This window comes from Lynx rufus, unplaced genomic scaffold, assembly GCF_022079265.1.
Source record: "Lynx rufus isolate CCGP_SWC_20201006 ecotype Redwood Valley unplaced genomic scaffold, mLynRuf1.p SCAF_5, whole genome shotgun sequence".
Taxonomy (NCBI): Eukaryota; Metazoa; Chordata; class Mammalia; order Carnivora; family Felidae; genus Lynx; species Lynx rufus.
In genome coordinates, this window is record NW_025814867.1 from 84,938,962 (window position 1) to 84,957,014 (window position 18,053).

Sequence of the window (18,053 nt, forward strand, 5' to 3'; positions counted from 1 at the left end):
CAGTCAAGGTGCCGGTTGCATCAGTATGTTGGTGAAAGTCAGCTATCTATACTCTCACAGTTGTGTTCTTTCTGTATACGTATCACACTTCAACAGAACACTTATGTATTCAGTGTTCTGTGCACTGGGCACTCTTCACTTACATAATGCCCTTCACTTTTGGCTTGCTCAGAATTGTTGTTTTCCCTTCGTATTGGAGCCTTTGATAGCAAGTACTTTACTGTGTGGCCCTCTCTTCACCCTCAGTTGGTCTATGGTGTGTTGAACAAAATAGACAACAAACTATTAGGCGTGGACATTCTGAATGATTTTCCTCACTGCTCCACAAGGACTTTAGAGGGGTGGCATTAGGTCGATTTCTGGCTTGTGGCCACATTTCCCAGTTTGCCTGCCAAGAAAACCTATATTGCTATTGATGTCTTGACAGAAACCTCCACTTCCTCCTAACTTCCTGAAAGGGAAACGGAGGACAGATGTATAGCAGGTTCTACTTTAAAAGGGCAGTATATTTCTTGTAATAAAATGCTGGGGAAAATTTTTCAAAACAATAAAGTGATCATGCTAATGGCTGGAACTTGTAAGTCTACCGTACTCCTCGCTACAAGGGTGAGGATACTTAAAAACAGACACCTTCCGATGTGTCCTAGTTTGGGTTCTTCAGACTCTAAGCAGAGGACTTAGATTTAGTTAATCTGGGAGGCAACCCCCTGAAGCAGAAGTGAGGGAGTGGACAGTGAGGGAAGGGAGGAGGGCGGCGGGCGAGTTAGTGAGATGATGTCCATGGAGGATCTAGTGTGGAAAATGTACAGTGTATGCACCAAGTGACAGGGAAGCTGGGGCACTTAGCACCCAGCCCCCATTCTTGACCAGTTGGGGGTTGCTCCGGGGGTTGTTAAATCCCCAGCCCGTCTAGATCGCCCTGTGTGCGTGGCGAGCAGGCTCCTGTGGTGCAGGAGAAAGGAACGCAGGAAATACAGGGTTTGCAGAGGAAGGGCTCGCACAGGAACCGTCCCCTGGGGCTGCAGGTGAACTCAAAGTGGCTAAGGGATGGAGGGGTGTGGAGCATCTACACAGAGAGACGTCTCTTACCAGGAATACTTGCTAGAAGATGGAGTCGGATGCTCTTCACAACTGTTGCACATTCATGAAGGTTAAATACCAAAGGCATACATCCAGAAATAAGCCCTCACATTTATGTTCAATTCTCGACAAAGGTGCTGAAACAATTCAGTGGGTAAACACTAGTCTTTTCAACAAACTGCTCTGGGGCTACTGGATGCCACATGCAAAAGAATGAAGTTGGTCCATCTTCTACCTCACACCAGATATGAAAACTTAAAATAGACCAGAGACCTAAACGTAAGAGCTAAAACTCTGAAACCCTTGGAAGGAAACACGGGGGTAAATCTTAATAACCTTGGATCTGCCAATAGTTTCTTAAATTTAACACCAAAAGCACAAGCAACCAAAGAAAAAAATGGATCCATTTGGACTTCACCAAAATTAAAACTGTGCTTCAAAGACACTATCAGAAAATGAAAAGACAACCCACTGAATGGCAGAAAACATTTGCAAATTACACATCTGCTAAGGGACCTGTACCTAGAATGTACAAACAACTTTTATAACTCAGTAACAAGATAAATAACTCCATTAAAGAATGGACAGAGGGGACGCCTGGGTGGGTCAGTCGGTTAAGCGTCCAACTTCGGCTCAGGTCATGATCTCATGGTCCATGAGTTCGAGCCTGCGTTGGGCTCTGCACGGACAGCTCAGAGCCTGGACCCTGCTTTGGATTCTGTGTCTCCCTCTCTCTCTGCCTCTCCCCTGCTTGTGCTCTGTCTCTCTCGCTCTCAAAAATAAATAAACATTAAAAAAAATTAAAAAATAAAAGAAATCCTCATTTAAAAAAGAATGGACAAAGGATCTGAATAGACATTTTCCATCTACAAGTGGGCAATAAGCACATGAGAAGATGCTCAACGTCATCTGGCATCAAGGGAATGCACATCAAAACCATGACATATCACTTTATACCCACTAGGATGGCCAAAACATAAAAAGACAGTAAGACAGTAACGTGTGTTGACAGAACTACGGAGAAAACTAGAACCTTTATACACCGTTGATGGAAAATGTAAAATGGTACACCCATTCTGAAAATCAGTATGGTAGCTACTCAAAGGTTAAATATATTGCAATTCCACTCCTAGATATATACTTAAGAATTAAAAACCACTCGGGGCGCCTGGGTGGCTCAGTCAGTTGAGCGTCCGACTTCGGCTCAGGTCATGATCTCACAGTCTGTGAGTTCGAACCCCATATCGAGCTCTGTGCTGATGGCTCAGAGCCTGGAGCCTGCTTCCGATTCTGTGTCTCTCTCTCTCTCTGCCCCTTCCCTGCTCATGCTCTGTCTCTCTCTGTCTCAAAAATAAATAAAAACATGAAGAAAAAAAATTAAAAAAAAAATTAAAAACCACACAAAAACCTGTACACAAACGTTCACAGCAGCACTGTATTCATGATAGACAGCAAGTGGAAACCAAATGCCTTTTAACTGATGAATGAATGAACAAAATGTGGTATGCCCACTCAGTGGAATGTATTATTTGGCAACAAAAAGCAATGAAATACTGAGAGATGTTAGAGCATGGATGAACCTTGAAGACATCAGGCTAAGTGAAAGCCAGTCACGAAAGGTCACATGGCTTATGATTCCTTTATTATGAACATATAGAATAGGCAAAACCATATATAAAGTAGATGAGGGTTTGCTTACGGCTGGGGGGGGGGGGATTGGGAGGATTGGGGGCCACTGGCTAAAGGGTCCTGGGTTTTTTGTGGCAGTAATGTAGAACTGGTTGTGGTGATGGTTATATAACTCTGAATATGCTAAGAATCGCTGAATTGTATCCTTTAAAACTGGTGAACTTGCATGGTATGTGAATATCTCAATAAAACTGTTACAAAAGTAATCAGGAACGTGAAGCGTATGTAATTACTTTTTCTAAGAAGTCTCATGTTTTAGCTATTACACTATCATTAAAGCAAAACTTATTCAAAATCAGTACATGCTCTGTCCATTCAGCATGGAAGTTTCTCCCAGACAACCGTGCCTGTTCTTCAGTGAATGGAACAAAGTAGGCTTTAACATGCTGATGCATGTTCCTCTTCTTCCATGGGCTTTTCAGACTGTCCCTTTCCTCAGATCAAAGGGAAGAACTAGAAGTATATTGTTGCAGATGGATGAACACAACTGCGGAACCTCTCTAGCTCTGCCTCAGGCTTGATCTGGAATAACCTTTCACCCGATATTCAAATGAAGAACTAGAACACTAATTCCTTACCTGTTTATAAACTATTCGTTGGCTTACCCACCGCTTTTGAGCAAACCTCCAGAATCCCCTCACGGGCTCTAAGGCCATGTGATGGCTCTTGCTAACTTCCTGCATCAGGGCCCTACTCCTGCTGTCCCCGGTTTCCAGTGCCTTTCCTGCCACACAGAAGGTGCTATCTGTTAAATAAACAAGTATATATTTTTTTATTCCCCAGGTGGAACACATTTTCAAATATATCTTAAATATACTCTGGCCACATCGGGCAAGGCTTAACTGCAAAGCTGTGGACGAACCGCGGGTCTGTCATCTTCTGATACATTTCACAAGACTGTTCATGGGCATGTGCATTTTTCTGGAGAAGGCATCCATAATGTCCGTTAGATTTCCAAAAACATCTATCACATAACACAAGGAAAGGATCTGAGTTAAGGGAATAATGAGGCTCATAGAAAAAGGGAGACAAAAGTAAAGTGAGAGGCTAAAACAGGAATGGTACTATAAAAGGTAAACTGTCCTTGTCTCACTCTTGATGGTCCTAAGTACTAAGGAGATCAGGCATCTATACCTAAAACAAAAACTAGCTGATCATCTGCCCATTTCCTCATGCCTGTGGTGAGCTTTAGAGAAACACACACTACCTTCTATAGTAGTGGCTCATGTTGACAGGGATCTTCAATAGAAGACTGGGCTCTCTGAGGCTTTTAAAGCTACAGAAGGTTGGGCTCTCTGAGGCTTTTAAAAACTACATCTGCTAGCCCCCTCATTCCAAGACCTGATGTGCCTTCTGCAATACCAGGGGACTGCTGGGTATGCATGTGAGGTTGAGAATCAGTAACCTATATAATGTTCTCAAAAGAATCCATCTAAAATCCCAGTCATGCTTTGGCAAATTACAACTGTTTAAAGAATGCAAAATGTCCAAATGGCAGTGTATCTACATAAACCAATAAAACGTCTGTTAGTGACCATTTAATTTTAGTATTTTTTTTTTAAACCCAATTTACAAATTAGTATGCATGTGTATTTGTTTACACATTCAGTCATTCATTCCCTCATCTCAAATTCAGCCTTCTACAGGACAAAGTTTCTGGGGCTCCAAGATGACTGTGTTAGACTCGGTGCTCCACGGAGCCCCTGCGTCTTGATACTGGCTGTCTGGTGTGGCTGCGTGCCACAAGAAGCAGGGTCCATTTCACAGCATCACGGCCAAGAGCAGCTTCTGTTTCTTCTCCAGGTGCACAACGCAGACGCCATTTCCACTGCAGCCCAAGTTCACGTATCCAGGTGCTTATAGAGTCTACGAGTTTTCTCTTTTTTATTTCTGTTGCCATGTTTTTTCCAGGCCTTCCCAGCCCTGCCCTCAGAGCTCACAGCAGCTGTAGTTACCAGGCCACTCCCTGGCTTGTAGCCCATCACAGCCTGGACTCCTTTGGTCAAAGCTCTCACATTTTCCTAGGAAGTGAAGACAGCAGTATGGGAGATGTAAGCACAGTATTATTTATGGAGAACTCCAAGACAGAGGACTTCCACCCCCTTCACTGCTCCTCTCTCTCTCCCCATTCGTAAGTAAGTTTCTCCGCATTCTGTCTTGAGTGCATTCTCTTTGTCCTTCACTTTGCTTCAAATACCATCTGTAACTAGCCACTGAGCAAGCACTCCCTTTGCCTTCCTCATCTACCTCATACAGCCAGCCAGTAAGTTCTGTGGGCTCCAGACCCTAGCATTTGGTGTACCTATCCACTGTTCTCCACCACCCTGTTCTAGCCCCGGTATTCATTAGCTTTCACTGGAACACTGCAACACTCCCCACTTCTACTAGAGTTTAACAATCACGTATCTCTCTTTCCTCACAAACCTCTGATGGCTCCCTGTAGCCTGGGGAACCAAGTTCGTATTCCCTCAGCGGGTACACAAGACCACTTACAACATGAGCTCCTTATTGATAGAATCCACACTCCCATCTTTTTATGCCTTTGTTCACGCTACTCCCTCTCTGCCTGGAGAATCGCCCTCACCACTCCTTCCAACCAGTACATTTATATTTGCCCTTACACCTCCTCTCTGTGGCGTTCACTCACCTACTCTCCTCCAGGCCCCAAGGGGGAACTGCTCCCCAATCTGGGTTCACAAATTACCTGACTTATACTTCTGCCCTAGACCTAACGTGTCACGTTACTTGTTAACTTGCCCATCTCCCCTTAGCTAGAATGTGATCTCCTGAAAACAGTAATTATGTTTTCTTCCTTTTGATATCCTAGGTCCTAGTGTAGTATCCACATGTAATAGTGCTCAAAAAAGTTTCTGTAAACTTGTGATTTTATTTAAGTAGAGCAAAATGAAACAAAAAACTGAACAATTAAGTTTACTTAGTAAAAATAAAATTAATCCCATATGATTCTGCAAGTGCAAAGCAGTATTTCATGATTGTCTTAATAGAAGTAGGTCCAAGGAAGAACCTATGATCTTTCTGCCTATCAGTAAATTTCCTCCTAAATATTGGCAGACTTGGAAATAATTCAAACCAGGAGCCACAATAATCAAGTTCTAGCCCAGCCTTGCCATTTAAGACAAGTATCCTTGAATAAGTCACTTTGCCTCCTTAAGCCTCAATGGCCCCAGTGGTGGATAGCACTATCTGCTTGGCCTGTGTGAGGCACACAAATAAAGCATCATATAAATACAGAAAGAAATCACTCTGGATACAGATGACACCCCCTCCCCCTACCACCACCCTTTTATGGCTGTAGTAGTCACAAAAGGATTTAAAAAATATATTAAGTACAGTTATAGGATTTAACTGTTCTGCATATAAGTTTTCTTTATTTTCTTATGTTAAAAAATCTTTTTTAAATGTTTATTTTTGGGAGGGAGAGATAGAGAGTGCATGTGAGTGGGGGAGGGGCAGACAGTGAGGGAGACAGAGGATCTGAAGCAGGCTGCTCGCAGACAGCAGAGAGCTCGATGTAGGGCTTGAACTCATGAACCGTGAGATCATGACCTGAGCCGAAGGTGGACAATTAAATGACCAAGCCACCCAGGTGCTCCTAAATTTGTTGTTTAAAGTGCAGCATATAAACTGTAGCTGTGATGTAAACAATGAAAGTTACTAAAATGTACTGGCTCAGAAAGACCACTAAACAGTAGAAAATATTTGCAAATTATAAATATGATAAAGGTTTTTATCAGAATTTATAAAGAACTCTTACAACTCAACAATAGGTAATTCTCCAAAGAAGATCTACATGTGCCAATGAGCACACAAGATTACCAACATCCTTAGGGAAATCAAAATCAAAATCATGAGATACCACTTCATATAGTAGGATGACTAAAGTAAAAAAAGACGGAAAATAAATACCAGTAAGGATATAAGGAAATTAGAGCCCTCATACCCTGACGGTGGGAATGTAAAATGGCACAGACACTTTGGAAAGTCTGGCAGTACCTCAAATGTTAAACATGTGGTTAACACATGACCCGGCAATCCCACCCCTAATTATATGCCCAAGAGAACTGAAAATCTATGTTCACACAAAAGCTTGTGCATGAATGTTCATAGCATTATTTATAATAGAAAAGGGGGGATGCTCGGGTGGCTCAGTCGGTCAAGCATCTGACTTCAGGTCACGATCTCATGGTTCATGAGTTAGAGCCCTACGTCGGGCTCTGTGCCGAGAGCTCAGAGCCTGGGACCTGCTTCAGATTCTAGGTCTCCCCCTCTCTCACACTGTCTCTGTCTCTCTCTCAAAAATGAATACACATTAAAAAAAAAACTAAAAAAAAAAAAAATCATTTATCTTATAATAGAAAGGGGAAACAACCCAAATTCCATCTATGAGAAATAAACAAAATGTGACATATCCACTCAATGAAATATTATTTGGCAATAAAAAGGAATAAAGTACTGATAAATGGATGAACCTTGAAGTCATTATGCCAAGTTAAAGAAGCCAGTCAGAAAAGACTACATAGTGGGTGATTTCATCTATATGAAATGTTCAGAATAGGCAAATCTATATAGGAGAAAGCTGATCAGTAGTTGGAAAAGGCTGGGGAGAGTGGGGAACGGTGAGTGACTGATAATGGGTACAACGTTTCTTTCTGGAGCGATGAAAACGTTCTGAAATTATGGTGATGGCTACACAACTCTGAATATACTATAAACTACTGAACTATACTTACAAAGGGTGGCTTTTACACTATGTGAATGGTTATTTCAATAGAACTACTATATAATATATGCTGATCAGAAGTTAAAGAAAAACTTTAAAACTTACTTGATGGAAAAAACTTTTGTCAACTACATTTTCAATCTGTTTTGCTTTTTTATTTCCTCCTGGATGTATTTTTAGTTCACCACCATTCGTTTTGTTCTCTAGGAGTCGCTGGTGTTGATGCTGAAAGGTCACAGGGTCTCTTCCAGGAGGAGGATGACAGTACAGAAGTTTACCCTACGAAGACAAGAAGCGTTAACAGCACATCACGTGTTGTCTGTGTTCTCCCAGAAGAAAAATCCTCAAAGAAGACATCTCCGCCAAGCACCCTCTGACCAGCTTCCTTTTCTGAATTAAAAAAAAAAAAAAAATTTTATTTAGAGAGAGTAAGAGTGTGAACAGAGGAGGGACACACAGAGAGACACAGAATCCAAAGCAGGCTCTGAGCTGTCAGCAGAGCCTGACGCGGGGCTCAAACCACAAACCGTGAGATCACGACCTGAGCCGAAGTTGGACGCTTAACCAACAGAGCCACCCAGGCGCCCCTTCCTGCTTTTTGATTAACCAAGCTGACTTCTGGTCACCTGCAAATGGAGAGTCCTAATGAATACACTGACTTACCTTTAAAGTGTTCTGAAGGCCTAGCCTGCCCACAGCCCGCAGACCAGGAGGAAATCTTTCTCCTCTGTGCTCCTTTTTACCTTGTTTGCATTTCTACTCGTGTTCTTCGGTGTACTTATGTGACTATACTTAGGCTAAGTGTTTTCCAAAATGAAAATCAGGATACAACTGCACAGCAGGATTATACTAATGCAGATGTTGGGCGGTCGCTCACTGGATGCAAATTTCCTGCTTCCCACCATAAACACTCTATAAACTGTGGTTTGTAACTCATCTTCTATAGTTTTATAAATGGCAAATGAATAAATAATTTCTCCATACAAATACTCTACTGATTAACTACTTTCTTCCTGAACTGAAGGCAAGAGAGTATGGATGTTCAATTTTACTCCTATGCTTCCAAGAGCTCTGCTGATGTGGCATTCAGAAGAGGGAATCCTCACAACCAGTTATTACGGGAGACCCAAGATGCTTGTTTGCAGAAAGAATTAAGCTTAATACATAACAAGTACTGGGGGCTAATTATGCGCCAGGCACTGAGCTTAGTGGTGTGTGTGTCTCCACACACACGTTATTCTCATTTACTTCCCGTAATAATCTCGTGAGACAGCTACTCTTCGTTCCTATTTTACTGATGAGGAAAACCCAAAACTTAGCACGTCCTCATCTGTGATGTGGACAGACTCGTTATGTATCTTTAATGCACCGAAAACAGCACTATTCTCGGCAGGGCTGTGAGTACCGTTACCGGGCAAGCGCAGGGAGAACGGCATACGGACGCTCCGCTCCCAGGAGGACTGTGACACAGCTGCAAGAGGAGCTGCAGGCGATGGCAAAGCCAGAGGCACGCATTTATCACTTTTGCTGACAACGCACAGAGAGCTTTCTCTCTCGTAATTGTGCTGTTGGTTCCATCTCTGGCTCACATGACGCCAACTCCCCCGGATCAAGAAAGCCACGCCGAGGCTGCGGATCTCCTCCCGCAGAAGACCCGCGCCAACCTTGCCAACACTGGATCTTGCCAATTACAATACGCCCTCAACGAGAAAATCCCTCCTTTGTGACGCACCAGGTTGCTGGCGTCTAGGCGCCGTGAGAGAGGAGGCCTGCTCACTCAAGAGCATCGAGGAGCTGGGCTCACTTACACTGACGTAGTCCTTCAGGATATAGCGAGCAGACCGAGGCTGGTCTGGCTGCCCGTGCGCAGTCATGAATCCTCGCATATCTGTGAGGAGAGATGGGTTGTGCAAAACTGAAGTTAGAAGACGGCAAATCACAACGAAGACAACTGAGGTGAAGGAAGTTTAGTCCATTACCACACCAACTACGCATCCTTACTCTCTAGCTTTAAAAAGCAACTGTCATGGTAGAAGACATTCTGGTAGCATTATAAAGACCTCCGACAATCTGGGTGAACAGACCACACTGTTCTGATAGCCTAGCACCAAGGGCTGACACACACATTCAATCTCTCTCCACTCCAGTTATTTCTTTCATCTCTTGATTTGAAACATTTACATACGGAGGCCACCTGTAGAATGCTATGCCGTCACTACAATTAGCAAAACCAAAAGCAATATAGTAAGTCTTCTTGTTTAATAATGTATCTATGCTTTTTCCCAATTTCCCAAACATACAACAAAGATCCCTCTAATGCTAACTCAACTAGAGGGGGTAGCAGAGCCTAGTGGTTAAGAATATGGCCTTTGGCAGACGGGTTGGGTTAAAAATAGCTCCTTCACTTAGTAGCTGTGTATTGGCTCTTTCAGTTCAGAAGAAAATAGTTAGAAACCTAGATCGCACAATACATAAAAAAACACGTAGGCAGATTAAAAATCTAAAGATACATAAAAAAAAGACATTACAGGAAAATAGTTTTATCCTTTTAAGATAGGGAAGGCCCTCCCAAGTAAAACACCAAACACCATCAAGCCAAAAAGGAAAAAGTCTGTTAAAACTGTTAACATATATAGGGTTAAAGACACCACAAAGAAGTCCTACAAATCCTTAAAAGAACAAAAGATGCATAGAAAAAGGTGATTCCCAGAAGAAACAGAAATGGCCAGCATATGCACAGATGTTCCATTTCATTAGTAAAGATACACAAATTAAAGTTATTTAGCAATGTCTTATGAACCATCAGAGACTATTCTTTTTTTTTTTTTTTTAATTTTTTTTTTCAACGTTTATTTATTTTTGGGACAGAGAGAGACAGAGCATGAACGGGCGAGGGGCAGAGAGAGAGGGAGACACAGAATCGGAAACAGGCTCCAGGCTCCGAGCCATCAGCCCAGAGCCCGACGCGGGGCTCGAACTCACGGACCGCAAGATCGTGACCTGGCTGAAGTCGGACGCTTAACCGACTGCGCCACCCAGGCGCCCCCATCAGAGACTATTCTTAAAAAAAAAAAATTTTTTTTTAATGTTTATTTACTTTTGAGAGAGACAGAGACAGAAAGTGAGTGGGTTAGGAGCAGAGGGAGGGGGAGACACAGAATTGGAAGCAGGCTCCAGGCTCCGAGCTGTCAGCATAGAGCCTAACGTGGGGCTCAAACTCACGAGCTGTGAGATCATGACCTGAGCCGAAGTTGGACGCTCAACCGACTGAGCCACCCAGGTGCCCCTGTCAGAGACTATTCTTTACAGACCTGCAAAATGATCTTAGAAACTATACGTATGTGGTCATCCATCTTTACAAACTGGCTTTTTCCTTACTCTGATTTTATCAGCATTAGATGAAAAATCTTAAAAAACGATTACTTTTAGTTTTATCTGGAAGTCCAATCAAATGGAAAGTCTGGTGGAAGCCCACTACTGGAGAGAGGTCTGGAATATGAAACTCAGGCTATGCGCCACTGATTAGACACCACTGTAGGCAAGTCATTTCATGCTCTGATTTCAGATTACTCGTCTTAAAAAAAAAAAAGAGGTGAGAGGTGGAGTGATCTTTAAAGTCTCTTACGTGGTTTTGTGACTACACCGGTCTCATCACAAATGCTTAATATTTATCCTCTTTAAAGTCTCTCAACTAAGCTAAGTTCAAGTTAATGTCAAACAAGGTTTCCGAGGGACTGATGGAAGGCTGTTTTGTGTCCCTACCCTGACCACATTCAGCAACGTCCCAATCTGAGGGCTTTCCCTTCCAATGCTGCCCTCACAACTCTCCTACCTGCTCTGACAGCATATTCATTTCCTTCCCAACATCCCTTTTCTTCCCTGTTTGGAAGAAGACTCCAGAAAGAGCCAGCACAGCCTCAATCTGAATCGTGTCTACACCTGGTTATCTTCTGAACAGTTTATGCCCTCAGGGCCTTTTCTTAGAGGCATGTGACAACTGCTGGTTCTTGCTGGTACTCTCTGTGGGAGCTTTCAACAGTCTGCATCTAGGCATTCAACAGGGAGGGGCCTGACTGCTATAGTGAAAGCAAAGGGCAGACCTGAGGAGAGGCAAGGGATTCAAAGCATCTCCTCCTCTAACTCCAGAAAGCACTTACCACACTGAAGTAAAATGCTACTCATGGAGCAGTCAGCTCCCCTCCCTTACTGCTGCACTCTGAACCCACCACCAAAGCAGCTAGCTGGAGGCAAGGCCAACAGAGACAACGAAAGCACAAACCTTGGAAGATGACATGACAAATGCTAAGGAAAAATGTAAATTTCTATCTCTGCAGGAGTAGTTGCTCTCATTAACTGTGTTGTTACTTTTTGTTCATTTAATTGTTCATGTTTTAAAATAAATCACAACTCACATCCGTAAGCTGTCAACAGTTCTTCTGATGTCGGAGGTCGATGGGGATCTTCATCCTCTCTAGGCTTTATGATATTAATGCCATAGGTAGCTTCTAAAACATATCTCGGAATATTCTGGCAAACATAAGCTTGTCAAGGAATCCATTACCTTGAACTGACCCCTCCCCACCACGGCTTCTGACACATGCCTCTAATTCTGAGACCATGGTACCTTAGCACTCCTATGACCGAAGCCTTTTTATGTCTCCAAAAAAGAAGTACACTTATTCATTAATTTTCAAATGCTTTCTCTTTAAATACCATTATACCTTATACCGGCTATTCATGCACATGCCCCATATGCCCCCGAGACCGAATCCAGAAAGGGCAGGATCCATGGCTGATTCATGCTCATAGCTTCCACAGAACCCAACCTTATCTGGCTTGTAATTAATGCTCAATACACATCAGATTATTAATTCAAACAGAAAACGGAAAATATACAGAAAAGCATAAATAATGTAACAACTGTGTTCCCAACTATCAAGAAGTGGTAACAATTTCGTCTATTAAAAATTGTATTACAGGGGCCCCTGGGTGGCTCAGTCAGTTAAGCGTCCGACTTTGGCTCAGGTCATGATCTCAGTCTGTGAGTTCGAGCTCCACGTTGGGCTCTGTGCTAACAGCTCAGAACCTGGAGCCTGTTTCAGATTCTGTGTCTCCCTCTCTCTCTGACCCTCCCCCGTTCATGCTCTGTCTCTGTCTCAAAAATAAATAAATGTTAAAAAAAACATTTTTTTAAAAAATTGTATTACAAATGCAAACCTCCGCCGGTCTGCTTCTCCCACTTTCACACTCACATGTATCTATTAATGCAAAGTACTGTTCTGTGAGGTGACAATTTTTGCAGAAATGGGTGTCACACCGTATATGTGATCTTTCGAGATCTACAGAGGTTACCACAGGCAGACTTAGTGCAGTATTTTTAACAACTATATACTATTCTATTTTAGCGATATACTGTATTTTATCAATCCTGGCAGATGAATTCTTTCTCATTATTTCTTACAGGAAGAGAAATCAAATTGGGGTAAATAAAATGCGGTGGCCTTCAGGGCAGTCATGAAGAATCTTGTCAAGAACTGTACAGGGCCAGAAATTTCACGCTACTTATAAATTAACAAATTGGCATGTCAGTTTCACGGAGTCTCCTTCCTATCTTCCTCCAGCATCCACGGAACAGTAACAGACTAACCTGTTGGCTTGTAAGTAGGGTAAGATCTTAAGACACTGTGGTTCTTAACAATATTTTTTTCATGTCACACACTATCCTAGGTGCTTCACATAAGTTAACTCATTATGCTGGGAAGCAGCAGAGTTCCTTTTTTTTTTTGGTAGGCCTATTTGCATACTTTAAAAGCATGCTGGGATTTTGATTGGGATTGCATTGCATTGCACTGATGTATCAATTTGAAGAGAATTGACATTTTAAGAGTATGAAGTCTTTCAAACCATAAACACGTATATCTCTCCATTCAGGTCTTATCAACCGTGAAGGAGCTATTATTACTGGCACTTTTCAGAAAAGAGAGTTTCTGGAAGGTTAAGCAAGCTTATCACACAAATAGTCAAATGGCAGTGTCAGGATTCAGGTTTGCAACTCGGGGCTGAGATCCAAGACTGGGCTCTTCCACTGATTCCAGGCGACACTGCTGCACTCAGGACATGAGGTTCTGCAATCCTGATGCTACCTCACATATAAACTTGGGCAGGTTACTGTTAAGTGTTTCAGGTTTTTCAATACATCCAATGCAAAGCCAAGTCCAAAACAAACTTGAAGCCCTAGTGTACACATAACAACCAGTCTTTGTAAAGCAGAAAGGATATTAGTGACACAGGGGGAACATGGTCTCTCATTTGGTCAATAGGGAGGATTCCATTGCAAGTCATTTCTGCCTTGGTAGAGACGAAGGATGGCATCACCAGGCCCGGGCAGTCACATAAGCAGAGGCCAGGTTCCACATAGAGAGTCTGAAAGACAAGTGAGAGGTTTACGCTGGGCACACAGCAGAGGAAGGGAAAAGACCACCACGCGAGTGGTGAAGAACTCAGAAAACCCAGCCGGAGGAACTGGCTAAGGAGGAAACAGGCTGATGCTGCAGAAATACCTGAAAATGCTTGGTGTGACCAGGTGTGGCAGACACAGACACTTTCTTGTTGCCCATGATGGTGTTGATTGTGGAACTCTTACCAACATTCGGGTAGCCCACCTGCAAGAGACACCTAAGTTACTAGCGTCTGACAGTACGTGTATCAAACCCAAAGATAATACATAAATAGTGCAACTCCAGCGTGTCTGGTTGCTTCAAAAGATTATTTGAGATAGGTGCTGTTTGTGGACAATTTGTTCCCCTGCAGTGTGGATGTATTTATTCAGACAGGTCTCCAGTGATGCACAGTCAAGCTAAGTACATTTTATTTGTAGAGGTCTTGCTGTAACAGCAGGTATTACAGTAAACCTCAGCCCCTTGTTCTCAGCTCTACCCACGATGTCCCATCTTACAGGCATTTCCGTTTCTGTTGTATTTTCCACACTGTGGGTGAAGTCAAGCATCAGATAGGTATTTTAATCATCACAACATACAATCACTTTTAATTTTTAGTAACTTACCAGCAAGCTTCTATCTTATTGGTTAACAATGGTAAATGGCACATGGACTTGCTGTGGGTTAACAAGCTATTAAAGCTCTTCAGTGAGTCTTAGCAGGATCATATAAAGATTCTCAAATAAATGCTCAAATCATGCCAGTCTTGCTCCAGGCTTTTTCTTAGGTTTTTTCCCCTGTACCTCTAAATCCAATTCCTTCTTACCTGGTTCAAACAATCCTCCGTCAGCATGACTGGAAGATTACAAATACTGATCCCATGGAACATAAAACCCCAAACCTTCCACCCCCAGTACAGGCCTTGTAACACATCACTTCCACTGCTCAGCTTCGCTCTTGCCCCTCTCCATGCTTAGCCATACTGCCACCTGCTGGTCCATGGACACACTTCCATTCCTGGGGCTTGGTTTAAACCTTTACCTTGTTTGTCTGAAGGCCCTTCCTTCCATTGTCACATTGTACTTTAAGGTGCAACCTCTTACATAAATATGTCAGACAACTGCTCATTAATTTCAATATTCTCATGTTTTGTGTTTATTTATATCTTGATTACATAACATGTTACCATTTGTTTACATGTCCTTTGTTGGGGACAGGGGACTTCTGTTGCTGTCATCTCCCCCACCTCCTGCAGACCAGGCTCCTCATTATACAACTCCTATAGGGCGCTGGATGTCCTCTCTACCACTCCCTACACTTGGAATTAGAAGTTCTGGGAGGGTGGAGATACACTGACTGTCATGGCCCAGCAGGACGCCTGGCATGTGGCCGGTGATCAATAAATGTTCACAGAATGAGTAAATTAACCTATTTTCAAGATTTCTAGAGTAAGACATTCAGAAAGTGGCAAGGCTGCTTAGCATGTCCGTAAATGTGAGAAATAAACTAGCTTTAGGGAAGCTGGGCTTTCTGGTGGCATATGGAAAATGAATTTTTAGCAATAATATATAGAAGTGGAGTTGTAAAGCTAAGAGAAATTAGCTACATTTCCCAAAGTTTATAGCAAGTAAATCCGTTCCACTGTAGACATGGGAATTACACTAGGTCTGCCTGGCTCCAGGGACAATTCCTTTAACTAGTGTTCTAAAATAAAATGTCAATCTGCTATAATCATTTTAAGTACGCTTTGGGAGGGGGACAGTGCTTCAAAACAATTAGGATTGCTCTACTCGGCACGTAACTTAAAAGCTAGAAGATTTTAAGGCTGCCATGATCTACTTTCTTTCACTGTTTTGTTTTCTTGCCTGGATGGAAGATCTATAAAATACCTTCTCTAACATCTTACACTTCCTTAGCTAAAGATGGGGCCGTCTGGAGCTCTACTGTACACCCCTGAGGTTTGGGTACTTCTCACAGCCACCTCTAGAATTAGTGTATATGTAGCTAGGGACGTGATCTCCTTTCCCGTTTTTTGTTTATTTTTGAGAGAGTGCGCACACATGTGCACGAGCGGGAAAGGGGCAGAGAGAGGGGGACAGAGGATCCGAAGCAGGCTCCACACTGTAAGCCATGAGCCAGATATGGGGCTGGAACTCACGAACTGTGAGATCATGACCTGAGCCGAAGTCGGAGGATCAACCAACTGAGCCACCCAGTCGCCCCTCCTTTCCCCTATTCTTATGCAACCAAAGCACCAATCTTGTTGTACCTGGCCCAAAGATGTTGGGATTCTCCCTAGAATGCATCTGGAACATTTACAGTACAAATTCGCAAGGATCACATGACACCATAAGCCTCCAGAAGGTAAGAATATTGACCTGGAAGACTGAAAATGGTCTTAAAAGTGCTCTTTTCCAAGTACTTCTTGGGAAGTCACATGACTGGTAGCGCTGAACTGGGAGAAGATAATTACTATGAAAAGAGGTATAGCCAATGTAAGCCTTGAAAGAGTACACTTTTGACTTTTCCTGTCACACGGCCTACTTCCACAATGCCAGTGGGCAATAAGAGGGCAATAACGTTCCCAATGATGCCAGAAGCCTGGTTAGTAGTCCCTTGGGTTCCAGTGTAGCTACCAATGGATTGGATATAAAGATACCCATGTGGTAACAATCTCAGGACCTATTTCACCTTACCAGTCCAATGGTAAGCTGTCCGTCTTTCACTTTCTTCCCGGTGTGTAGCTGCTTAAAGATCTCCAATAATTCCTGCCTTGATACCAGGTGGCTGAAATTGCGTGTGTGCCTCTTCTCCAGGGTGTTCCTGCCCTGAGCCTCAGAATCCACAGTACAGCTTTCCTTCCTGTCCCAACCACAGGGCTCTTCGTCAGGGTTGCTGTCCTCTTCCGAACACGTCTGCCAAACTTCCTCCTCCTCCTCCTGACAGTCCTCGTACTCACTGTTGTCTTCATCGCTACTGGCAACTTCACCAAGTGGCGGGGATCCTCCGTCCAGGAGCTGTTCGGTCTCACTGTGAGGATTTTCAGCCTCATCACAACTGGAGTTTTCAGACTCGGTTGTATTGGCTTCTCCAGCACCCTCGTTCACATGTTCCTGATAAAATAACAGAAACCACAAAAGTTCAGAAGGGTAGAACAATGGCATCTTTCATTCTAATGAAAGTATTCAGAGTTGGTTATTGAAGAACAGAGGACAAGAAAAGCCATGAAGGAGACCAGAAAAGGTGAAAACAGGGAGACAATGTAAGTCTTTCAGTGCAAGGACACAACCAAACTATCAACAGTGGTGCCCTCTGGGGACGGGAGGAACAGTGGACCGTCACTTTATGCGTTCCTGTATTATCTGAACTCTGTACAAACAACATGCGTTACTTCTGTAATACATACATCTTTAAAGAAAGCAAGAGCTTAGAAAAGCCCATGTCAAGCTGAATTCTTTGTCAGTATGCCATTTTACAACGGCCTATAGAACAAAGCATTTCTCGTTAACAATAAAACATTTAACATTCTCTTCTCTGCACAAAGCAAGAAGAGCAGAATTTATAATCTGAGTTTTTTACATTTGCATTTTTAAAGACTGGTTTGCATATTTAAGGAAACTGCTATTCCTTTATAATTGCCTTTAATAAATCAAAGTGCTGTGCAGCACAGCTCCCTCAGGATGAAATAAACAAAACTCAACTCCACATGCGAAAATTATTCACATATGCAAAAAAGAAAAAAAAGATAAAAATCATTTACTCTTTAGGGATGTGTAAATTCTTCTGAATTACTACTGATATTAAAGCAAAACTAAGACAATTTATGGTATTACTATATTGATTTGTATCAACAGGAGTGAATTGGTCTGGATTTAGAAGTGATGCAAACCTGGTATCATTTCTAAATTACCTAATGTTAGAATGAGTAATCATCACAGAAGAGGACACAGGGAGTTAAACAGGTATCCTAAATTTTAGGAAAGTAGTGACATAAACCATCACAGAAAATAGGCATGATTTCACAGTCAAGCCTGGTGAGTCAAAAAGAAACAGCATGAGGGTGCCTATGTGGCTCAGTTGGTTAAGCATTGAACTCTATGATCTCA

The 18,053-nt window shown here is 42.7% G+C and overlaps 1 protein-coding gene across 1 annotated transcript in view; it reads right to left on the reverse strand.

The window, feature by feature from the left end:
- Positions 1-2,528: 2,528 nt before the first annotated feature.
- LSG1 (large 60S subunit nuclear export GTPase 1) overlaps positions 2,529-18,053 on the reverse strand; it is a 38,071-nt gene continuing 22,546 nt past the window's right edge. Inside the window, exons 8-14 of the mRNA XM_047099825.1 lie at positions 16,644-17,060; positions 14,071-14,172; positions 13,790-13,933; positions 11,923-12,046; positions 9,319-9,398; positions 7,616-7,789; positions 2,529-4,790 (exon numbers count right to left, since the gene is read on the reverse strand). Coding sequence (XP_046955781.1) covers positions 4,611-4,790; positions 7,616-7,789; positions 9,319-9,398; positions 11,923-12,046; positions 13,790-13,933; positions 14,071-14,172; positions 16,644-17,060 — 1,221 coding nt within the window. The 3' untranslated portion in view covers positions 2,529-4,610. The remainder of the gene's footprint in view (positions 4,791-7,615; positions 7,790-9,318; positions 9,399-11,922; positions 12,047-13,789; positions 13,934-14,070; positions 14,173-16,643; positions 17,061-18,053) is intronic.